General features: G+C 46.9%; 1 protein-coding gene across 4 annotated transcripts in view; it reads left to right on the top strand.

Moving 5' to 3' along the window:
- The first annotated feature begins 482 nt into the window (after positions 1 to 482).
- The window catches only part of znf710a (zinc finger protein 710a), a 57,449-nt gene continuing 32,790 nt past the window's right edge, over positions 483 to 25,141 (top strand). For 2 of the 4 annotated variants that reach the window (XR_011933607.1, XR_011933608.1), the window contains exons 1-4: positions 483 to 549; positions 5,239 to 6,687; positions 12,825 to 13,011; positions 16,434 to 16,608. Coding sequence is in view for 1 of the 4 variants with exons in the window: in XM_072468719.1 (XP_072324820.1) it covers positions 5,278 to 6,687; positions 12,825 to 13,016; positions 16,434 to 16,608 (1,777 nt within the window). In the remaining 3 variants the exon portion in view is untranslated. Of the gene's footprint in view, positions 550 to 5,238; positions 6,688 to 12,824; positions 13,017 to 16,433; positions 16,609 to 25,141 lie in introns of all 4 variants that reach the window. The other 2 variants (XR_011933606.1, XM_072468719.1) reach the window with 1 other exon arrangement.

Consider the following 25,141-nt stretch of genomic DNA (forward strand, 5'->3'; position numbering starts at 1 on the left):
GGGCTGGATTCTCAGTCAGATCAAACCGGAGGAATTATCTGGTCCCACTGCAATGAATGGGAGATTTGGCTGAGTGCCAAATTCTCCTTCCTCACTAGCAGCGGTAGTGGGGTGTACTTGCAGTGGAGCATCGCAGCGATCATTAAAGTTGGTGTTCGGAATATAGTCTCCAAAATATAAATTTCTACCTGAATGGGGTAATATTTGCCCCAAGCTCAGCACCAGGGTCTGTTTTGAGAAAATTATTTATTGCATCTAGATTTTAAAGCTAAATTGGATTAGGTTTGTCTGAGAGATTTGAAGTGGAGAATTATTGAAATTTAGAAAATAAAAGTATTTCTATTTGAGCAAACGTACATCTTTAGTATGAGATTCATTAAAAATGACTTTGCTTAGACTGACAGCTGCTCCCTTAGTGTTTGTGATCTAGGTTGGTTTATTTTCTACTCCGGCTGAGTTTTCATTGCTTTACTTTGTTCCCTCAGGTATTGCAATAAAGTTAACATCACCTTCTATTTATGTTGAATTTACACAAGTGTTTCCATTACAGTGAGTAAATTCTTATCATTAGTTATGTCAGTGAATATTCAGCAGTAATAAATGTTTTATTTTGAATGCATAATTCTATTTGAATGTGAATTAACAAGACTAACAGTTTTTACTATCTGTCTTTTAAAACAAATATAAGACTTTACTAATCCTTTTTTATTGTGTCTTCAGCACCACTGTCTTTATTTTGAGACTACCAGGGAGAGAGCAGGGCATGTGATTAGTTTTGAAGCAGGGCATGTGATTAGTTTTGAATTGCTTTAGCAAAACACTGGGCCAAATTAAGTCCTCCTATGTTGTAATCTACCTGTGCTTCTCTCTTTCCTTTGTTGGGGGATTGATGTATTTGAAGTGAAGCATATATTTAGTTTCTTGATGTCTTCAGACACCCGATTGTAAACGGATCTCCTTAAGCTTTGCAAGTTGCAGGTACTGCAAGATTGCCATCATGCCTTGTCACTGCCTTTGAAGAATTACAGAGACTATCATTGTTTCCTTTTTACTGTATGGACTGAAATCCATAATCTGTCACCCATGCTTTTTTAAAAAGAAATGCTATTCTGTTAATTGAAGTCATTCTAGCTTAGGGTATTCTTTTGGAACCTGTTATAAACATTAATGAACTTCTCCAAATTTGTAGAGGTAGTCCATCTGTTATGCATGTATCATGAAAAAATGTGCAGTAATATACTAATTTTCTGCAAAGAAAAGTGCAGTGTTTCCAACATTCTATTGAACTAAACATTCAGCCCTGTTCCTGATGATGTATGAACTTTATGGAACTATGTAAAAGGAAGTGGAAGTTTAGAAGCTCTTCCTCCATTTATCCGTCAGTGTGGAACAAAGTTTTGAGGTTTTTTTAGATATACAGACTTGTTTCTTTTTTTTAAGAAAAGAGATCTCCAGTAAAGTCTGTGAAGATACAATGCCTTGAAATTTGTCACCAGTTTATGGCACGATGGTCGCAAATTTAATTTTCAATCTGTGAGCTACTTCATCACAGCTAGGACAGGAATAGGGCTACTATGTTTTCCCTTTGACTCTTTTAACAATCAGCCGAGTTCCTTCTCCCGATTAAAAGTCAGCACAGGAAAGGTAAGGACATAATTAAATTTGGCTGTGATCCTTCCCACAGTGGAATAACCAGTTGGCATTCGCTGCTACATCTCGCAGGTAAAAAACGACCACTGGGCATGATGCCGAAAGGGAATCCAGCACCTGGGCACATTAGGCAGCAAGGAGTCAAGGCTTTCAAAGAGTGGAGGGAGGGAGAAATTGCTAAGTGGGGTTTTGCAAGGAAAGGAATGAAGTCATTGCCCTGTTATGTACGCTTCCTTCATTTTAAAAAAAAGTTTTGTTGGGATATTCAAATTTTTGTGTCAAAGCTATAATTAGTCCTTCAAAATTTGTTTGTCTAATCTGCATGTTGATGTATGCTTGTATGTGTGTCAATTTTTTACAACTAAGAAAGTAAATATGTAAGCTGGTCTTATTGACATGAATCCTGAATAGAAGGTAGAAATGTTCTTTTCCTGGACTTGTTGGGTGGGCTTGAATTTTGAAGTTAATGTCTCCTGGAATACAGTACTGATTCTAGGTTCTCGTATTTGTAGTTTATAAAAGCATAGTTCCCTGATACTTAGCTCCCCACTCTCCCTTTCCCTTTGCCTGGTCTCTTTCTCTCTGTTTTCACCTGTTTCTCTTTAACCTGTGGGGACGGGCCTCTAAACCTTTCTAGTGTAATGAGTCCATTGCGTGACTTGATTAGATAATTTAATTAGACATTTTTAATAAACATTTTATTGAGGTATTTTTGGTATTGTAACAACAACAAAGTAAACAATGTCCATGAAAACTATAAACTAAGGGCAAAAGCCGTCTCATTCCTTACAAGTCCCACATTTATTAACTCTAACCTAAACACCCCACCCCCCCCTCCTTCTGCTGACAATTCATTTTCCACTAAGAAGTCGATGAACGGTTGCCACCTCCAGGCAAACCCTAACAGTGACCCTCTCAAAGCGAACTTGATTTTCTCCAAACAGAAACCTTCTGGGGGCATCATGATCACGTTTAACAACCTTCTTACATTGGCCACCAACTGCCTACCCTTAACAAACCCCGTCTGGTCCTCCCCAATAACGCCCGGAACACAATCCTCAATTGTGGTGGACAAAATTTTGGCCAGCAATTTGGCATCTACATTCAACAGGGATATCACACAGCTCTGGGTTCTTGTCCTGCTTCAGAATCAGCGAAATCGTGGCCTGTGACATCGTCGGGGGCAGCACCCCTCTTTGAACATCCTCATCAACACCGGCCCCAATATCCCAGAGAACGTTTTATTAAACTCCACTGGGCACCCGTCCGGCCCCGGGACTTTACCCGACTGCATGGCCTTCAGATCCTCCGCTATCTCTTCCAACCTGATCGGGGCCCCCAGCCCTTCTACCAGCTCCCCGTCCACCTTTGGGAAATTCAGCCCCTCCAAGAAGTGCCTCATCCCTCCGGCCCCGTAGAGAGTACCCGCCTCAAACACCACCTGCTTATTGATCAGGATCGCGACCCCGCGAGTCTTTGAGTCTAGTCCTGAGTGAAAGACCTGACTGACCCAGCCTTTCCTCAATCTAATCTGGTCAGTTACTCTAAGGTGCGTCTCCTGCAACATTACCATGTCCGCCTTCCGCCCCCTAAGATGCGCACACACATGTGCCCTCTTGACCGGCCCATTTAACCCTCGAACATTCCAGGTGATCAGCCCAGTTGGGGGGCTCATTGCCATCCCCTTTTTTTGGGCCTGCCTTCAGCCCATGCTCCGTGCCTCCACCGGTCCACCCCCAGGCAGCCTCCGTCCCTAACCTCCTCTCTGTCCCTTAGCCCAAGTCCCTCCCTCGTCAGCCCAAGTCCCTCCCTCGTCAGCAGAACATTTATCCCCCCCATCCAACACTCTGTAACCCAACCCCTTTAATAAACCGAACATATGCATCTCCCCCCCCCCCCCCCCCCCACTGTGCTTACAAGAGCTAGCCTGCCCAGCTAGCTTGGTGGCCCCCATCCCTGGCGCCGGATAGTCTCCCACCTATTGTCTCCCCCCACTCATACAAACATACTCCAACATCAAACAATCCCCACACAATTGCCCGACAGAAAAACACCAAGATCTAAACAAGCACACCTCCATCCCCCAACTGTGCAAATGAAAACTTTAACTCACTCAGCTCTGCCGCTGGTCCCAAATCAATGAAAAAGGCATTACAAACAGCTTCCACAAAACAAAAAACGAGAAACTTTTTTAAAAAAAGAACAGAAGAAGAAAAAACTATGAACGTTGCAGCAAAGTTCAAAAGTTCTCAGTCCACCACCAGTCCTTTCCTTTTTGCGAAATCCAGCGTGTCCTCGGGTGACTCAAAATAAAAATGCTGTTCCTCGTACCTGACCTGGAGACGGGCCGAATACAACAGTCCAAAACTCACCTTTTTCTTAAAAAGGATCGACCTAATCTAGTTGAAGCCTGGTCTTCTCCTGGCCACCTCCACATTCAGGTCTTGGTAAACCCGCAGGAAACTGTTGTTCCACTTACAGCTCCATGTCTGCTTGGCCCACTGTGGAATGCGCTTCTTAACCAAGTACCTGTGGAATCTCACCACCATTGCCCTTCGAGGGGGGGGGGGTCTCCCAATTCACGGCTTCCTCGCGAGTGCTCTGTGAGCCCTGTCCACCTCCGAGGGCCGGGAGAATGCCCTATCCCCCAGCAGCTTCTCAAACATGTCTGCGATGTATGCCCCAGCGTCTGCTCCTTCGGACCCCTCCGGGAGCCCAAAGATTCGCAAGTTCTGCCGGCGGGACCTATTCTCTAGGTCCTCCACCTTCAGCTTCGTCTGCTGGTCTCTCAGCATCCCCACCTCCAACTCCACCGCAGTTTGATGTTTCTCCTGTTCAGCCAGTGCCTTCTCTACCTTCTGGATCGCCCGATCTTGGGCGCCCAATCTAAGCTCCAGCCGCTCAATTGACTCTTATCGGGTCCAAGCAGTCCCGTTTCTGCTTAGCAAAGCCTTCCTGAATAACTTGCATCAGCTGCTCCGTTGACCGCTGGGTCGGCAAACCAGAGGTCTGGTCCTCCGCCATGTTGTCTCCTGCTGCTGCTTCAACCCAAGCCTTCTCTGTCTTTCTGTTTCTGCCTTTACGAGCACTCCTAGTCTTTCTCTCCATGCACCAATGTGGGAATTCAATACACAATTGTCTCTGTCATCAGTTTTACAATAAAGTCCGGTAGAAAATCGGGGGAAAAGGTCTAAAAGTCCGACCAGAGCAGGAGCCACCAAACGTGCGACTTACTCCTTCATAGCCGCCACCGGAAGTCCAATTTAATTAGACTTGATGACACTTGCAACAATTTCAGAAGTTTGCATTACTGAATCTGTAACTAGCATTTAACTGGAAAATTGACTTGTACACTGAATTTTGTCCCACTTGTTTTCTGCGCGGTTTGGGCCCAGTCAGATTGGTCTATTTTGCATAAATTACTTTTTAAACTGAGAATTGTGTAGAGATTTTTGAATTAAGTAATGTATAGTTTAGACTAAAACGAAGGTGGTATTAATATTCCTGACTATATTTAAAGAGATTGGAAATGGATAAAAAGGCAGACAAAAATGACTTTTTGGTGTATTTGTGTCTTTAATCTTCTAGATATCTCTTTGGGGAGCCGTTGGTAATGCATTGAAAGTCATGGATCACTTTGTAAATACTGGAACTCAAACAGATCCCGTTGTGATATTATCCTTTGCACAAGCAGCTACTTTGGGACTTGTTGGCCAGAATGGCCCTTTTAGCTTTCCATTCAGAGAGAATGGAATTTATCATATGCCAGATGCATCAATTCATAAGAACATTGCACTTGAACACATGACAACAGAGCAAAGCTCTCGATTGGACGTGATCAATTCCTCAGAATGTTTTGAACAACAAGAGGAGGAAAGTTTAGAGGCAGAGAATGGCTTTCTAACTTTTGAAAGGCAAGCGAGGAGGAGGAAGCGGCAGCCTGTTAAGCTAGTGCATGCTGAAAAAAATGATGAAAATTGCAAGGAAGAAACTGTTGAGGTGGAGTATGATGCAGAGAATCAGTCCAACAGTATTCTGTACAGGCATGGAATAAAAATGATTGACATAAGTAACTTCAAAAGGAAACAAATGCATCGCCCTCTTCGTGAAAGGACTCAAGGTGTTCAAACTGTTAATTTCCCTCCAACCTATAAGGAAATCCTTCATTGTAATTCTGCTGATCAGCAGGAGAAGGCTGGCACTGAAGAGGAAAAGTTCATAAGCGGCTATTTTGAAACCAGTAAATCACCGACTTTAATCCAAATGGAAGAACAGTTTCCAGAAGTTTCAGTGACTGGGGAGAACCGTAATTTTGTATGGCAACGCCAAGTGGCATATGAAACTGAGATATCTGCTCCTCAGCAGGAGGATCGTAACAGAAGAGCTCAAATAGATCGGTTGGATATTAATGTACAGATTGATGATTCCTATTGCATTGATGTTGGGGAAGGGCAGAAACGATGGCAGTGTCGGTTATGTGAAAAATCATACACTTCTAAATATAACTTAGTCACTCACATATTGGGCCACAGTGGCATTAAACCTCATGAATGCCAACACTGTCACAAGCTTTTTAAGCAGCCAAGTCATTTACAAATGCACCTTCTTACTCACGAAGGCATTCGACCACACAAGTGTGAGGTGTGTGACAAAGCCTTCACACAGACAAGCCATCTTAAACGACACATGTTGCTGCACACTGACATCAAACCATACAGCTGCAGAGTCTGTGGACGGGGGTTTGCCTATCCCAGTGAGCTGAAGGCTCATGAGGCAAAGCACGAAAATGGCAGGTGTCATGTTTGTATTGAATGTGGGTTAGATTTTGTGTCACTCATTCAGCTAAAGAGACATCTTGTTGCACATCAAGGACCCACACCATATGAATGCACAGAGTGCAACAAAACTTTCAGTTACAGAAGTCAGCTTCAGAACCACATGATGAAACATCAAAATATCCGCCCGTATGTCTGCACTGAATGTGGTATGGAATTTACCCAGCCTCATCACCTGAAACAGCATTCGCTTACACACAAGGTAAGCCTGCCCACCTGTTCTGTCTGTAAATCATACTTGCTATTGACGGCATTCCCATTGGTAAAAATTGGCAGAACCTTAAGAGCAAAACTGAAGATGGATGAACCTCAAATTTCATTCTTGATGTTCATTGTCCTTCAGGCCACCTCTTTTAACCTAATCTGGCTGTCTGTCTTTAGAGAGTAGACCAACTCGAGTTTGGTTTTACTAAAATGTAGCTTCTAGTAGACGGTTTATTTTTAACTGTTGGCTATTCAAATGGCATAGATGTAGCATGTTGGGTTTTGCCAATTTGACACCTGAATGTTCCTCACACGGACAAGCCACCTTAAACGTCACATATTGCTGCACACTGACATCAAACCACACAGCTTCAGAGTCTGTGGACGGGGGGTTGTATTGAATGTGAGTTTGATTTTGTGTTACACATTCGACTGAAGAGAGATATTGTTGCACATCAAGGTTCCCCATGTTAACAGGCCACTGAAATGTTGATTTTGGCCCTGCTTGTTAATGCCATATTTAAGTGATCGCTCTTTCTCCCGGCAAAAAACTTGAATGACTATCAACAATTTCATTGTGACTTTGGTTGATTTATTTTCAGATTCCTTCTATGTGGTGGAATCAAACCTGGCATTTAAATATCAAGGACTGTGTAATATTGTATATAACTGGAACTATGAAGTGATACAGTATAATTTTACATTAAGCTTTTTAAAAACTTTGTAGCATTTTTACTGTGCTACAGCCTTGGGGAAAGAAGACTCCCAATATGGTGTGTGGGTAGTTAATTTCTCTCATTTCTGCTCCTCCCATCCAGCTCTATGTTATGAGTTATATTTTCGATCTCTTGCCTACGAATTTGTATTCCAGTGTGAGTTAGTCATCTATAGGGGTTGGGAATAGGAATAATGAGGGAAAAATTTAAAAAATAATCTGCAAAAGCTAGTAAACACTGCCAAGTTTCTCTTGGTTGGGGTGTCAGTAAAGTAGCATAAAAGCTGAAAGTTTGAAGTAGGGAATGTTGAAATAGTACGCTGAAATAATTTCTAGGCGAATATTTTGGTGAAGGCTGTTCATCGGAACTGGAAATAGCAAGTTAGTCCTCTGTTTGAAGAACTGATTGAAATAAGATGGTGAAGGTAGGGTGAAGGTCATTGCCAAGTGTTGAATGGTCCTTGCGCAGTAAAATAAACAGCTGCTGATGGTTCTATTGTTTAGGGATAGATTTAAAATACACTAGAAGTGGAATATCCTGGATGATATGAAGACTCATCAGCCTGATGTTAATCAGGCATGTAGAAAACAAAAGGCAAATTTAAACAAAGCTCAAGCGGAAGGAAGCAAACTAGAAAGCATTTAGGGAAAACAGACCGGATGGAGGAGACAGCTCCAGTGTCAATCGTGGTTCATTTCCGAGGGCTACAGAATTTCATTCTTTAATGGGATGTGGACATCACTGGTGAGGCCAGCAGTTCTGGCCCATTCATAATTGCCCCAGAGAAGATGGTGGTGAGCCACCATCTTGAACCGCTGCAATTCATGTGGTGTAGGCGCACCCACAGTGGTGTTAGGGAGGGAGTTCCAGGAATTTGACCAATCAACTGTCGAAGGGAGTTAGAAAGAGACAACCCATGGGGTGGCGAGGGTCATAATGGCAGCTGGAATTGACAAGTTTGGCAAACTCTGCATTTTAGAACTGTAAAATTCCAATGGTATAATACAAGGTTATTTGACCCATCAAGTCTGTACCAACAATCCGAAAGAGCACCCTCCCTAGGCCCACTCCCTTGCCCTATCCCTGTAACCCCACCTAACCACACCTTTGGACGCCAGGGAGAAATCTAGCGTGGCCAATCCACCTAACCTGCACATCTTTGGACTGTGGGAAGAAACCCATGCAGACATGGGGAGAAAGTGTCACCCAAGGCCAAAATTGAACCCTTGTCCCTGATGCTGTGAGGCAGAAGTGCTAACCAATGTGCCACTGTGTTGCCCTCACCTCCCTACTTACAGGTATAGCACGGGGCAGCACGGTAGCATTGTGGATAGCACAATTGCTTCACAGCTCCAGGGTCCCAGGTTCGATTCCGGCTTGGGTCACTGTCTGTACAGAGTCTGCACATCCTTCCCGTGTGTACGTGGGTTTCCTCCGGGTGCTCCGGTTTCCTCCCACAGTCCAAAGATGTGCAGGTTAGGTGGCTTGGCCTTGATAAATTGCCCTTGGTGTCCAAAATTGCCCTTAGTGTTGGGTGGGGTTGCTGGGTTATGGGGATAGGGTGGTGGTGTTGACCTTGGGTAGGGTGCTCTTTCCAAGAGCCGGTGCGGACTCGATGGGCCGAATGGCCTCCTTCTGCACTGTAAATTCTATGATCTATGATTAGCAGTGACCATGGCAATTATGTACTGGAGGAAATTCGTATAAATTGCTCGGCAATGTGGGACCACTGCATCAGAAAATGATTTGCAAAGGAACTAATGGCCAGGTATAACATTTCCTTGGTTGAATGAAATTGCCAGGGTGAAGCTGTTAGGAATACAGATGATTTATGAAAATGGCATTGAGGAATTCATTCATCTGAGTTGGCATTATTGTTGGAGATTGTGTTTTAGATGGTGCACTCAATTCAGTAGAAAGAAAGATCAAGTCAAAAGAGGTTCTGTTTGAGAGGAGATGAATATAAGAAATGTGGATGAGGCAAAGCCTTGGAGAAAAAAGGGATATTTCCAAAGTTTTGCTGTGTCATTGGGACAGGTGTTACAGAGACTGAGAATCTCGATTAAATGATGAAATTGGCGAATATATGGACCTATTTTTAGTTGGATACCTAACTACTGACGCGGCCTTCTGTCACTGCCTTCATCTTTCAGCCTAATTAATGGAATGCCTATACCTTTTGAGTGAAGAATTTGAGTGAAGAAGTAGATCTTAAACCTACAAACTGCTCTGGATATCAGAATTCTGTGCAATCATCTGTAAAAGATAGGCAGGAAAAGACACACTGGTCCACTGAACCCATCCCATATCATGCTCTAATGAAGCGTCTGGTCATTATTATTTCCAACCACCAGTGATGCAATATCCTGAGAGGGGCAAATAAAAAAAACCTAGGTAAATTCAGCACGGGGGAGGAATGCAGAAGGAGGTCATTCCGCCCATCTAGCCTGTATTTACCCCAGGAAAGAGCACCCTACCAGGGCCCAGGCCCACATTCCCACCCTATCCCTATAACCCAGTACTTGACCTAACCTTTTGGACACTAAGGGGAAATTTAGCATGGCCAGTTCACCTAATCTGCACATCTTTGGACAGTGGGAGGAATCCGGAGCACCCGGAAGGAAGCCCACGCAGACACGGGGAGAAAGTGCAAACTCCACACAGATAGTCACCCAAGGCTGGAATTGAACCCAGGTCCCTGAAGTGCGAGGCAGCAATGCTAACCACTGTTGCACTATGCCGCCCTATTTTCCAAATAAATTTTCATGACTCTGCATTAGTCAACATCCCAATGGTCCCTGTTGAATGGCTTCAGTGAATCTGAACTTAACTGCATCAGCCGGCAACTTGGGTGGGGGTCAATGACTCTTTGTATCAAACCTAGACCTCTGCTTCCCAAAGTTTTATATACATGGTCCCTGGTTCTTCCCAACTGAATTCAAAATAGCCTATCCAGAGACCCTTCATTATTTTAAATAACTCAATCAAATACCATCAAAGTCTACGCTGTTCTTGGTTTTAAAAAGTCTCATCACCGTAAGCCTATCACTACTAGATGCTTTCTAAATAGTTAGACTCCATCAGCTTTCCCCTTTAGTTTTTCTCAGGCCTCTTTCACTCAATATGTTAGAGGGGGGGGAGGGAGGGGGGGTCAAAATGTGACATGGTAACATAGAGAAGGACATAATGGTGCTTTTCTGTCCTGGAACATCCTAGCAAGATATCTCCATGTTGTATTCAATTTCATTACAAACTCATTGCATTGAGCATGGCCTTTTCAAGACGCGTGCACTGTACTGTCCTACTCGACAGACTTCAGTTATGTATAGTAAATACATGCTTGGTATTGGTCCCAACCGCATGCAAAGCACAGTTCATCTATGGTGAATACCACTTAACAAGAGCAGTTCCATTCCTCCACTGCGTCTAAATCTGATTTTCTTTTCTCTCTCTCATCATGATTCTACGGTAGCATAGTGGTTAGCACAGTTGCTTCACAGCTCCAGGGTCCCAGGTTTGATTCCCGGCTTGGGTCGCTGTCTGTGTGGAGTCTGCACGTTCTCTCTGCGTGCGTGCGCGCGTGTGTGCGTGTGCGCGTGCGTCTCTCTGGTGCTCCGGTTTTCTCCCACAGTCCAAAGATGTGCAGGTTAGGTGGACTGGCCATTCTACATTGCCCTTAGTGTCCACAAAAGGTTAGGTTGGGTTATGGGAATAAAGGGGATAGGGTGGAGGCATGGGGCTTAAGTAGGGTGCTCTTTCCAAGGGCTGGCGCAGGCTCGATGGGCTGAATGGCCTCCTTTTGCACTGTAATTCTATGATACCTGTAGTAGAGTTAACCTGTTTAAATTTCCAGAATTAAATTGTGGGAAAGCCAACAGGATTTTGCAAGCACTCCTTCCTTTTGAGGTGATGAGTTTTTGTAGATGGCTTTCTAGTATTGGACTCGTACTGTGCATTTCAGATATCTTTATTTTTCCGACCTTCAGTATTTCTAAATTCAACTTGATTCTGTGTCATTCAAACCATTCTCTTGCAGGCAACTGGCTGCATTCAAGTTAGCATTTATTTCAGACCCAAAATCACTGTTGCGCCTCCTGGGAATGGTCCAGTGGCAAAAGTTATTCTGGTTATGTTTTCCCCTTTCCTCCGGCAAAGTAGAATTTTGTTTCTCAGTCAGCCGAGATGACTCGTTTTCCTCTTTCTCATTGCTAGGTTAAAGAACTTGTTCATGGTTAGGTTGTGTATTTGGAATCAACAAATCACTTGTGTGGTTGACATGGATATTTCTTGCAGCTCTGTGAAACAATGGGTTAATGCCCACCCATACCCCACTCAATGCCACTATGCTGTGGTAGCCTCCTTGCAGGTGCATTTTCAAATGTCAGCCTTTGGAAGGCAACGGTGGTGCAGTGGGTTAGCACTGCTGCCTCACGGCGCCACGGTCCCAGGTTTGATCCCGGCTCTGGGTCATTGTCCGTGTGGAATTTGCACATTCTCCCCATGTTTGCGTGGGTTTCGCCCCCACAACCCAAAAAGATGTGCAAGCGAGGTGGATTGGCCATGCTAAATTGCCCCTTAATTGGAAAAAAATGAATTGGGAAATCTAAATTTTTTTTTTTTAAATGTCCCCCGTTGCAAATGCATCAGTTTACTTTTCTTATTTTACCTTTTTTTTTTTTAGTTCTGATCTCATTAATTTTATCTTCATTTTCAGGGGGGAATCGATTTGTGTTTCAAAATTTTAAGGAGTCCTTTCTGTTTATTTCCTTTGTTCCCATTTTAGTTTAGGCCCGTGGACCTATAATCAGAATGTGCCTTTAAGCAGAAGAGTGCTTGCCAGGACAGTGTATTCCTAGATTTTGTATTTTGGAGAGGAGAAACAGACTCTTTGGTGCCGAGTGAATCTTGGGAACCAGCTTTGGAGGAAATCGAGTGATTGTCCCTGGCCAACCCACAGGTTGCCAGCCAGTGTTCTGCCTGACACCAGTCAGTGATTGGTTCCTGCCTGATGCTTTCTGAGTGAGCTTGGCAGAAGCGATGAGACCTAGGAAGGAGGTTCTCCCCGTGTCTGCATGGGTTTCCTCCGGGTGATTCGGTTTCCTCCCACAAGTCCAGAAAGACGTGATGTTGGGTGAATTGGACATTCTGAATTCTCCCTCTGTGTACCCGAACAGGCGCCAGAATGTGGCAACTCTGGGCTTTTCACAGTGACTTCATTGCAGAGTTAATGTAAGCCTACTTGTGACAACAAAGATTGTTAGTCTAGTGACCCCGGGTCAATGGGTCTGGAATTAACCATGCACTTGTACAGGCTATCTTAACAAAATGGTTTAAATTTGCAGGTTTTCATTGTTTCTGTTAAAGTAATAATTCATTTGAAATAATTTAAAGTCTCACCTGCATCGTTCCCCTCTTTCAGGGAGTAAAAGAGTTCAAGTGTGAAGTATGTGGACGTGAATTCACCCTTCAAGCAAACCTGAAGAGACATATGCTAATTCATACCAGTGTCCGAGCTTATCAGTGCCACATCTGCTTTAAAACTTTTGTTCAAAAACAGACTTTGAAGACACACATGATTGTTCATTCACCCGTCAAACCATTTAAATGTAAGGTAAGAGAAAAGGATGCCATATTGGTACACCCTGTGATTTCTATCCAGCAATAAAGTTGAGTGGAAGATGTATAGTTGAGGCACGGGTTGCAAGTAGTTGCAGTGGCGTATTAGAAGCAATTAATTGTCAGGAGATTATTCCTGGCTAAGAAAGCTGAAGTGACAAATAGTTGCAAATATACTGGACAGATACAAGATTTCGTGCCATTTTAGGAGAGCCAAGGAAAATGGATGCAGTGAGAGGCAGCCACCCATTTCGAATTACAGCAGAAAGGATAACTTGATGGTTTTGAAAGTCAGTGGTTTAGTTTGAGTCCGATATCTGAAATGAAGCAAGAGACTGACCCTCTGCAATTGTCAAATCCAGTTAACATCCCTACAGATAATCCCAAAGCTAATTTGGAAATGTGTTCGGTGAGTGTCCTTCTCGCCCACAATAATGCAACAACAAAAAAAAGAAATTTGACATATTGCAATTTAGCTTTTTTCCCTTGGTATCTCTATTTCCAGGTTTACCTCTGACTCTCAATCCGGTTTTTGTGCAAGTCCATCATGCATTTTTTCCCCCTTGCATTTTACATAATTTCCCTGTCCCTCCCTCTGTCCTCTGCCACTTGGATTGCTCTTCTTTTACTTAACTTTCTCCAAGTAGTTTGAAAAGCAGTTGCGGAATTAATTTTTTCTGTTAGTTTTATACCTACTTAAGCTCAGTGATGTAGTTACTCAGTGAGTGAGACAGAATCATGCCTTTCCCCAAAATGTGAAGAATCAAATTTTCAAGGAGAAAAACTGTATTTGCAGTTTAGAAAAGTTACTGGGCAAGCATGTGGGAGATATTTTTTAAATGGGAAAACTTGCTCTCCTACCGATGGAATGATCTTTTTGCTCCGGGCTTGTTTCTGCATAGCCAGCCAGATGCTGAAAAGCAGCTCGCCAGTCTGGGCAGTCAAGAAATAAAGTATTTTGTTTATGGCATGGGGAAGGAGAAGGAAATGTTGCACCAGCAGTTGTCAGAAGATTGTTTTTCAGGATCTCTGGCATTTTATTATTGTACAGGATGCATGACGCAGTTGAGGTGTAATATTAGATTTTGGTGTTTAAGATGTTGGCTGGAGGGTGGCAGGGTGGCACAATGATTAGCACTGTTGCATCACAGTGCCAGGGACCCAGATTCAGTTCTGGCCTTGGGTGACTGTGTGAAGTTTGCACTTTCTCCCTGTGTCTGAGAGTTTCCTCTGGGTGTTCCTGTTTCCTTCCACAATCCAAAGATGTGCAGGTTAAATGGATTGGAACAAGCTAAATTTCCCCTTAATGTCCAAAGATATGTGGGTTAGGTTAAGGGGTTATTGGGATAGAGCTGAGGAGTGGGATTGGGTGGAGTGCTCTTTCAGAGGGTCGGTGCCAACTCGATGGACCAAATGGCCTCCTTCCGCACTGTAGGGATTCTATGATTCTATAAATCTCCGACTGTTGGAATTCACTTTTTGTGCTGGTAGTGCAATCCTCCCCGTGTGTTTCCCGGCGGCATGGGGTGGCTTCAATGGGAAGTCCCATTGACAAGCGGTGGAAAAATAGAATCCCACTGCCAGCGAACAGTGTGCCGCCAAGAAATACGTGGCTGGGGGACCACAGAATCCAGCCCGCTGTCTATCAGAGGATGTTCTTCAATCCTTTCTCTGCTCTGCTATAGAAGTGTTATCCTGTACTGGATAAGTACAACTGCGATATTTGAAAAATAAGATTAGTTTAAAAATGTTATTGACTTCTGATTTCAATGTAGCTGTGACTTTTCCATCTTTGTCTGTTTTCTGCTGCTTAGGCAACATTGATGATTTCCTAGCTCTGTGGCTTGGAGTTTGGAACATTGGGTTGGGAGGGGTTAGTGTCTTGTAGTACAGAAGGATTGGGTGGGTGGCGGTGGAGCTGTTTATAACATAAGGTTGGAAGATGGGGATTGGTGCTGGTTTTCAGTGTTTGTTACATTATGCTACCTTGTCTTTCTTTGTTGTGACTTGGGTCCAATTCAGATCCACTTAATGTGCCTTTGTGAAATGAGTTGGGGTATTGTAGACTTGGTTGCTTGTGAATGTCAGATCACATTAGCGCAAGAGCATTTGAGTGGCAAGTTCAAGACTTTAGAAATGCAAGTTGGGTAAATTGGGAGGTCTTCCTTTGGGATTGGTGCTCCCCACAGGGCCCATTGAGCAACTGTACTGCGGACACCTCAAAGAGCAAGTGTTACCAAAAGTGGACAAGCATGTTATCCCTCACTTCAGAAAGCCACAAACATTTCAAAAACATAGCAAATTGCAAATGTAATTGAATCTAAACATTTTCCAGTACTTTGTATTGATGCAGTTCTAAATTGATGGTACTAGTCACACAAATTTCTGAACTGACTACAAAGTATTGTTTGAAATTGAGTTGTTTTATGGCTAGTTATCCAACATTGCAGACAGTGACATCTTTAACTCAATACTGACATGGGACTAGTTTTATAGAGAAGAGGTAAATTCAGTAGGAGAGAGCCTGGGCAACCATATTCTACTGGGACTTGAAGTGAATTTACAAGTATAAATTATTGTATTTCTGTGTGGTTGGTATGCAATTTTCATTATTAATACAGATAAGATTCCAGTAGGAGCTTTTATTTTGATCACACTTACTGTTCTATTTCCTTCTGAGATTGTGGCAAGTGAAAAACACTCGAAACAACTCATTCAGATTAAAACAAAACAGAAGGTCCAGCAACCAGTGATGAGAAATTTGAGGGCTTCCCTGTCTCACCCACATCCCAAGAATGGATATGTAGAAAGCGCATTAATTTTTAAAAAATGATTTTTCTTGAAGAATTGACTTCTGCAAGGTTACAGATCCAGTAAACTTCTAGTCGCTTGCTGTCGCAGATATTCATCACCATGATTTTTTACTGTTGGTGGTAGTGGATTTTTCCATTGGGGGGTATGAAGAAAGCAGAGCCTCTGGACTGGTTCGATAGATCAGAGTTTTGTTTTCTTCTGGTTCTGTACATTGCTAGGTTCAGTATCATTTCTAACACTAATAATAATATACTAGTGACCTTCATTTCAGAATGCTTTATGCAATGTGTTCATAGTTCTGTTGTTCGGTATGTCGCTGTGTACAATCAACATTACAATATGACTAAGTTTAACTCCCAAAGTTGCTGTAGCAATTCAATCTGCAACAATGACCTGTAGTTCAACTAATTGTTTGAACAGGGCTATGGCTTTGTACTGTTAGATACAAGCCAATAAACTAGAAAATAATTAAACATGGGAGGAAAAATATTTCATTTATCGTAAGCATGTGTATTGCCTCTAGCAGTCTTTTAATTTGAGGAATTCAGCTTTAATTGAGAATAATGGGAGTTTTCCTGTTCTCTCTCTCTCCTTTCAGGTTTGTGGAAAAGAATTCAATCGGATGTACAATCTGTTGGGTCACATGCACCTTCATTCAGACAGTAAACCCTTCAAATGTCCATACTGTTCAAGCAAGTTTACCCTCAAAGGGAATTTAAGCCGGCACATGAAAGTCAAGCATGGCGTCATGGACATTGTTCTCGATGGACAAGGTATAATGTTTTTTTTAAAAAAAATAATTTTTATTAAAGGTTTTCATAAAATATCAATAACAAAATGAGAAAGAAAAAAGAACCCAACAGGGTTAGGTACAAAACACAATCTAAAAAAGCAACCCCCCCAAACCCCTCCACCCTGTACATAAATAATAAATTAACATTAACACCCCGACTTAACACAACAGGTGTATACACCCCCTCAGACCCTCCAGTGTAAATAACATAAACAAAAATAAAGTAAACCCCCCCCACCCCGAGGTGCTGCTGCCATTGTCTATCGTTCTGCCAGAAAGTCTAAGAACGGTTGCCACCGCCTAAAGAACCCTTGTAACGACCCTCTCAAGGCGAATTTCACCCTCTCCACTTTAATGAACCCTGCCATATCGCTGATCCAGGATTCCATGCTCGGGGGCCTTGCATCTTTCCACTGAAGAAGAATCCTTCGCCGGGCTACCAGGGACGCAAAGGCCAGAATTCCGGCCTCTTTCGCCTCCTGCACTCCCGGCTCCTCTGCCACCCCAAATATTGAGCCCCCAGCCCGGTCTGACCCTGGATCCTACCACCCTCGACACTGTCCTCGCTACGCCCTTCCAAAATTCCTCCAGCGCTGGGCATGCCCAGAGCATATGGGTGTGATTTGCTGGGCTCCCTGAGCACCTAACACACCTGTCCTCACCCCCAAAGAACCTGCTCATTCTTGCCCCGGTCATGTGTGCCCTGTGCAGCACCTTAAACTGCTGAGCCTCGCGCACAGAGGAAGAATTCACCCTCCCTAGGGCATCTTCCCACGTCCCCTCTTCGATCTCCTCTCCCAACTCCTCCTCCCACTTGCCTTTCAACTCCACCACCGAGGCCGCCTCCTCCTCCTGCATCACCTGGTAAGTTTCCGAGATCTTCTCTTCCCCCCCCCCCCCCCCCTCGAGAGCACCCTGTCCTGTACTGTGTGTGGCAGTAGCCGCGGGAATTCCACCACCTGCCGTCTGGCAAACGCCCTTACCTGTAAGTACCTGAAGGTATTCCCCGGGCGGGGAGCCCGTACTTCTCCTCCAGCTCACCCAAGCTCGCGAACTTCCCGTCCACAAACAGGTCCCCCAACTTTCGTATCCCTGCCCTGTGCCACCACGAAAACCCTCCACCTGTTCTTCCTGGGGCGAACCGGTGGTTCCCCCGTAATGGGGTCCACGCCGGGGCCGCCGCCACCACTGGGCTCGTGGTATACCTCCTTGGAGGGAGCGGCGCCCCAGATTCGTACCCACACAGGACGCCGTCTCCTGCCTCTTCCATGCAGCCCCCTCCCCCTCCAACCACTTGCGCACCATCGTCGCATTGGCGGCCCAGTAGTACCCACAGAGGTTGGGCAGCGCCAGCCCCCCCATCTCAACTCCGCTCCAGGAACACCCTTCTCACCCTCGGAGTCCCTCGCGCCCACACAAACCCCATTATACTCCTGTTAACCCACCTGAAAAAAGCCTTCGGGATAAACACGGGGAGGCACTAGAACAGGAACAAAAACCTTGGGAGCACCGTCATTTTGATTGACTGCACCCTACCCGCCAAGGACAGCGGCAATGCGTTCCACCTCTTGAACTCCTGCTCCATTTGCTCCACCAGCCTTGTAAAGTTAAGCCTATGCAGGGCCCCCCAGCTTCTGGCCACCTGGACCCCCAAATATCTGAAGCTCCTCTCCGCCCTTTTTAGTGGGAGCTCGCCAATCGCCCTCTCCTGATCCCCTAGCTGAACTACAAACAGCTCGCTCTTCCCCATATTGAGCTTGTACCCCGAAAAGTCCCCGAATTCCCTAAGGATCCTCATTACCTCAGGCATTCCTCCCACCTACTCCGCCACATACAGCAGCAGGTCGTCAGCATAAAGCGACACCCTATGCTCCTCCCCACCCCGCACCAACCCCCTCCAGTTCCTCGATTCTCTCAGTGCCATAGCCAGGGGTTCAATCGCCAGTGCGAAGAGCAAGGGGGACAGGGGACATCCCTGTCTCGTCCCTCGATGCAACCGAAAGTACTCTGACTTCCTCCTATTTGTGGCCACACTCGCCATCGGGACCTCACAACAGCCTAACCCACCTGACAAACCCCTCCCCAAACCCGAACCTCTTCAGCACCTCCCACAGGTACCCCCACTCTACCCTATCGAAGGCTTTCTCAGCGTCCATCGCCACCACTATCGCCGCCTCCCCCTCCCTCGCCGGAATCATGATAACGTTCAAAAGCCCCCGCACATTCGCGTTCAACTGACTCCCCTTCACAAACCCCGTCTGGTCTTCATGGATGATCGGTGGCACACAATCCTCAATCCTCGTGGCTAAGACCTTCGTCAGCACCTTGGCATCTACATTTAGCAAGGAAATCGGTCTGTAAGACCCACATTGCAGGGGATCCTTGTCCCGCTTCAGGATCAAGGAGTCATATGCCCGGGACTTCGTCGGGGGTAAAGCCCCCCCCCTCCCTTGCCTCATTAAAGGTCCTAACTAACAGCAGGTCCATATATTTTTTATGGAACTCGACCTGGAAACCGTCCGGCCCCAGTGCCTTCCCCGCCTGCATGCTTCCTATCCCTTTGATCACCTCCTCCAGCCCAATCGGGGTCCCCAGTCCCGCCACCAGTCCCTCTTCCACCTTTGGAAACCTCAATTGGTCCAGGAAGCGGCCCATCCCTCCCTCCTCCCGTGGGGGCTCCGATCGGTACAATTCCTGGTAGAAGTCCCTGAAGACCCCATTGATGCCAACCCCACTCTGCACCAAGCTACCTCCTCTGTCCTTAACTCCCCCGATCTCCCTAGCTGCGTCCCGCTTCCGAAGCTGATGTGCCAACATCCGGCTTGCCTTTTCCCCATACTCGTAGACCGCCCCTTGGGCCTTCCTCCACTGCACCTCCGCCTTCCTGGTGGTCACCAGGTCGAATTCGGCCTGGAGGCTGCGCCGCTTCCTCAACAATCCTTCCTCGGGCTCTTTCTCATACCTCCTGTCTACCCTCACCATCTCCCCCACCAGTCTCTCCCGCTCCCTCCGCTCCTTGTGGGCCCTAATGGAGATCAGCTCTCCCCTCACCACCGCCTTCAGTGCCTCCCATACCATCCCCACTCGGACCTCCCCATTGTCGTTGGTCTCCAAGTACCTCTCTATACTTCCTCGGACCCGCTCGCTCACCTCCTCGTCCGCCAACAGCCCCACCTCCAAGCGCTACAGCGGGCGCTGGTCCCTCTCCTCCCCCATCTCCAAGTCCACCCAATGCGGGGCGTGGTCCGCAATGGCTATTGCCGAATACTCTGTATCCTCTACTCTCGCTATCGGCGCCCTACTCAAAATGAAAAAGTCTATTCGAGAATAAGCCTTATGGACATGAGAAGAATTAAAATTCCCTAGCCCCCGGCCTTGCAAATCTCCAAGGGTCCACCCCTCCCATTTGGTCCATAAATCCCCTCAACACTAGCCGCCGCCGGCTTCCTACCCGTCCTAGACCTGGAGCGATCCAGTGCCGGATCCAACACCGTGTTAAAGTCTCCCCCCATTATCAGGCCCCCCACTTCCAAGTCTGGGATCCGACCCAACATACGCCGCATAAAACCCGCATCGTCCCAGTTCGGAGCATACACATTGACCAGTACCACCCTCTCTCCCTGCAACTTACCACTTACCATTATGTACCTACCGCCATTATCTGCCACAATGCTCGACGCCTCGAATGACACCTTCTTTCCCGCCAAAATCGCCACCCCTCGATTTTTGGCATCTAGCCCCGAGTGAAACACCTGACCTACCCACCCTTTCCTCAGTCTTACCTGGTCTGCCACATTCAGGTGTCTCTCCTGGAGCATAACCACATCCGCCTTGAGCCCCTTCAGGTGCGCGAACACACGGGCCCGCTTAACCGGCCCATTCAGTCCCCTTACATTCCAGGTTATCAGCTGGATCAGGGGGCTACCCGCCCCCCTCCCCCGCCAACTAGCCATCACCCCTCCTCGGCCAGCCACGCGCCCGCACCCCACACCCGGCCTGTTCCCCACAGCGGCATACCCCCGTCTCGACCCCTCGCTCCAACTCCTCCTTGACTTTCAGCAGCAACTCTATTCCCCCCCCCCCCCGGCTAGGACCCATCCTAGCTGGTTTACTCCCCCCATTGCACTTCCACAAGTCAGCTGATTCCTGCTGACCCCAGCCACTCCTGCCTCCCCTTCGACTCCTCCCATTGTGTGGCACACCCTCCTCTCCCGCTCCCCATCCACAGGCTCTCCCCCTCCCCCCTCCGTTCTAAGCACTGGAAACAATCCTCGCTTCCCCGCCCTGGCCCCGTCCCCCATTCTTCGGCGCGGGAAAAAAGCGCGCGCTCTCCACCTACCAGGCCCCGCCACCAACCAAAACAGTGCCCAACCCGCCCCATCCACCCTCCCCAACCCGAAAGAAAAAAAACCAAAGAAATCCGAAACAATGCAAAGGCCCCCCCCCCCCCCCCCCCCCCCCCCAAACCAAAAATAGGCATAACATATCCACCGCAGTCCCCAATCGCCCATCCCGACCCTCCGTCTGTGTCCAGCTTCTCGGCCTGAACAAAGGCCCACGCCTCCTCCGGAGACTCAAAATAATGGTGCCGGTCCTTGTAGGTAACCCACAGTCGCGCCGGCTGCAACATGCCAAACTTCACCCCCTTCCTGTGCAGCACCGCCTTCGCTCGATTGTACCCGGCCCCCCTCTTTGCCACCTCCGCACTCCAGTCCTGATATATCCGAACCTCAGCGTTCTCCCACCTGCTGCTCCTCTCCTTCTTGGCCCACCTGAGCACACACTCCCGATGGAACAGCACCAGCACTGCCCGCGGAGGCTCCTTAGCCTTGGGCCTCCTCGCCGACACTCTATGGGCCCCTTCCAGCTCCAGGGGCCCCTGGAAGGACCCTGCTCCCATCAGTGAGTTCAACATGGTGACCACATAGGCCCCCACGTCCAGCCCCTCTGGGAGATCCAGAATCCACAGATTCTTCCGCCTCGACCGATTCTCCATCTCCTTGAACCGCTCCTGCCATACTTGTGGAGTGCCTTGTGCGCCTCCACCTTTACCGCCAGGCCTAAGATCTCGTCCTCATTGTCAGAGATCTATTGTCGAGCCTCTCTGATCGCCACCCCCTGGTCCGTCTGTGCCTCCAGCATCTTATCAATAGAAGCCTTCATCGGCTCTAGCAGGTCCGCTTTAATCTCTCTGAGGCAGCGTTGGATACCCTCCTGTTGCTCCTCCGCCCACTGCCCCCACGCTGCCTGGTCTCCGCCCGCCGCCATTTTGTCCTTCTTCCCTCCCTTCTTCTGGTCCACCACCAGCTTTTTTGTCGTCCCACTCCTAGTTAAAACCATATACTGACGGGGAGCTATTATTAACTCCTTCCCACACCGAGAAACGTCGAAAAAGTGTCCTTGGGGGCCCGGAAAAGAGCCCAAAAGTCTGTTTTTGCGAGAGCCGCCGAATGTGCGACTTTTAGCCGCAACCGGAAGTCTCAAGAGGGGATCCTTTTGACAGTGTTCGCTTCACCAGTCTGCCCAAAAAAGTCTATGGAAACTCCTGAAAAAGGTCTGAGAGTCGGTTCCAGACGGGAGCTGCCGAATGCGCGACATACTCCTCCATGGCTGCCACCGGAAGCCTCGTCCCCGCTTCTTCAATGGCCTTTGTAGATCTTTTCACAGTTGTTCCCTCTGCTGCTAGAATTCACCTTTAATAGAGGCCCTCAAGTCAGCTTGCAGCTTTAAGCTTGCCCTTCCCCCGCCTGCATGCTGGAAGAGGCTTTTGTCTATTCCTGCGGCTCCAGCCAAATCTTTTACTGTTTCTGCTGGGTCTGGTAACCAAAAGACATACCATTCCTGGAGGACACTGTCAGGGGAATGCTACAGTCTTCTTCCCACACCGGGAAATGTCAAACAAATGCCGTGCGGGCCCTGTAAAAGAGCCCAAAAGTCCGTTCCAAGCGGGAGCTACCGAATATGCGACCTAGCTCTGCATAGCCGCACCCGGAAGTCACGACAAGGTATAATGTTAAGGCTCGCTCATAATCATTGCATAGGTTAGCTATAGGCTCTTAATTATTTTGAGGAGGCATGTTTGAGCAAAGCCACAAAACCATGTAATTACAGTATGATTTTTGACGTGTCCAGATGGTTGATGTTTAAATCTCCTTTTTTTTTAAAATATGCAAGTTGGATTTGCATATTTGCCTCTGAATCAGGTTCCCATTTCCAAAAATTGAGCACATACTGTGGTCTGATACTTGCAGCTCTTGGCGAGTGCTGTAATATTGGAAATGTCATCCATCCTTCAGATAAGTCAAATTCATGGTACTTGGCAGAGCAAGGAGACGTGCCATTATATGGTCAACATAGCCGCCTGTTCCAAAACTCAAAAAGCTCATCAACTGCTCTTAGTTTGACGGGATATTATTGGATTCAAAATGGCTACCCCATTTACCTGTTTAAGTACTTTCATTTCAACAGCTGCAAGATACCATTGAAGTTTCTTTCCTCCTCACATCTTTTTCACTCTCCCTCATTCCTTCCAACACTTCTGCTTGCTGCCACCCCCTACAGCCCGGCTCCTCCTTGCTCTCTCATTCCCTCCCATTGGATTGGATTTGTTTATTGTCACGTGTACCGAGGTACAGTGAAAAGTATTTTTCTGCGAGCAGCTCAACAGATCATTAAGTACATGAGAAGAAAAGGGAATAAAAGAAAATACATAATAGGGCAACACAACATATACAATGTAACTACATAAGCACTGGCATTGGATGAAGCAGACAGGGTGTAGTGTTAATGAAATCAGTCCATAAGAGGGTCATTTAGGAGTCTGGTAACAGTGGGGAAGAAGCTGTTTTTGAGTCTGTTTGTGCGTGTTCTCAGACTTCTGAATCTCCTGCCCGATGGAAGAAGTTGGAAGAGTGAGTAAGCCGGGTGGGAGGGATCTTTGATTATACTGCCCGCTTTCCCCAGGCAGCGGGAGGTGTAGATGGAGTCAATGGATGGGAGGCAGGTTTGTGTGATGAACTGGGTGGTAGTCACGACTCTCTGAAGTTTCTTGCAGTCCTGGGCCGAGCAGTTGCCATACCAGGCTGTGATGCAGCCTGATAGGATGCTTTCTCTGGTGCATCTGTAAAAGTTGGTAAGAGTCAATGTGGGCATGCCAAATTTCCTTAGTTTCCTGAGGAAGTATAGGCGCTGTTGTGCTTTCTTGGTGGTAGCGTCGACGTGGGTAGACCAGGACAGATTTTTGGAGATGTGCACCCCTAGGAATTTGAAACTGCTAACCATCTCCACCTCGGCCCCGTTGATGCTGACAGGGGTGTGTACAGTACTTTGCTTCCCGAAGTCAATTACCAGCTCTTTAGTTTTGCTGGCATTGAGGGAGAGATTGTTGTCGCTACACCACTCCACTAGGTTCTCTATCTCCCTCCTGTATTCGGACTCATCGTTATTCGAGATCCGGCCCACTATGGTCGTATCTTTAGCAAACTTGTAGATGGAGTTGGAACCAAGTTTTGCCACGTAGTCGTGTGTGTACAGGGAGTAGAGTAGGGGGCTAGGTACGCAGCCTAGCGGGGCGCCGGTGTTGAGGACTATTGTGGAGGAGGTGTTGTTGTTCATTCTTACTGATTGTGGTCTGTTGGTCAGAAAATCGAGGATCCAGTTGCAGAGTGGGGAGCCAAGTCCTAGGTTTTGGAGCTTTGATATGAGCTTGGCTGGGATTATGATGTTGAAGGCGGAGCTGTAGTCAATAAATAGGAGTCTAATGTAGGAGTCCTTGTTTTCGAGATGCTCTAGGGATGAGTGGAGGGCCAGGGAAATGGTGTCTGATGTGGACCGGTTGCAGCGGTATGCAAATTGCAGTGGATCAAGGCGTTTTGGGAGTATGGAGGTGATGCGCTTCATGATCAACCTCTCGAAGCACTTCATTACGACTGAAGTCAGGGCCACTGGTCGGTAGTCATTGAGGCACGTTGCCTGGTTCTTCTTTGGTACTGGTATGATGGTGGTCTTCTTGAAACAGGGACCTCGGAGTGGAGTAGGGACAGGTTAAAGATGTCCGTGAATACCTCTGCCAGCTGGTCCGTGCAGGCTATGAGCGCACGACCAGGGATCCCGTCTGGGCCCATCGCCTTCCGAGGGTTCACTTTCAGGAAGGCCAATCTGACTTTGGAAGCTGTGATGGTGGGTATGGGTGAATTATGGGCTGCTGGGGCACTCGCCAACGGATTGTTGGTTACCTGCTCAAACCGAGCATAGAATGCATTGAGTTCATCGGGGAGTGGTACGCTGCTGCCAGAGATACTGTTCGGCTTCGCTTTGTAGCCCGTTATGGTGTTTAGTCCTTGCCACAACCGCCGAGAGTCTGTCTGTGACTCTAGCTTGGTTTGATATTCTCTCTTGGCATTCCGGATGTCTTTGCGGAGGTCGTACCATTCTGCTCCTTCGCCTCTACCCTCCTCACTCTGGCTCACTCCTCATTCCCTCCCTGCCTGCACCATTTCTCCCCCCCCCCCCCC

The sequence above is a fragment of the Scyliorhinus torazame genome, chromosome 12, assembly GCF_047496885.1.
Source record: "Scyliorhinus torazame isolate Kashiwa2021f chromosome 12, sScyTor2.1, whole genome shotgun sequence".
NCBI lineage: Eukaryota > Metazoa > Chordata > Chondrichthyes > Carcharhiniformes > Scyliorhinidae > Scyliorhinus > Scyliorhinus torazame.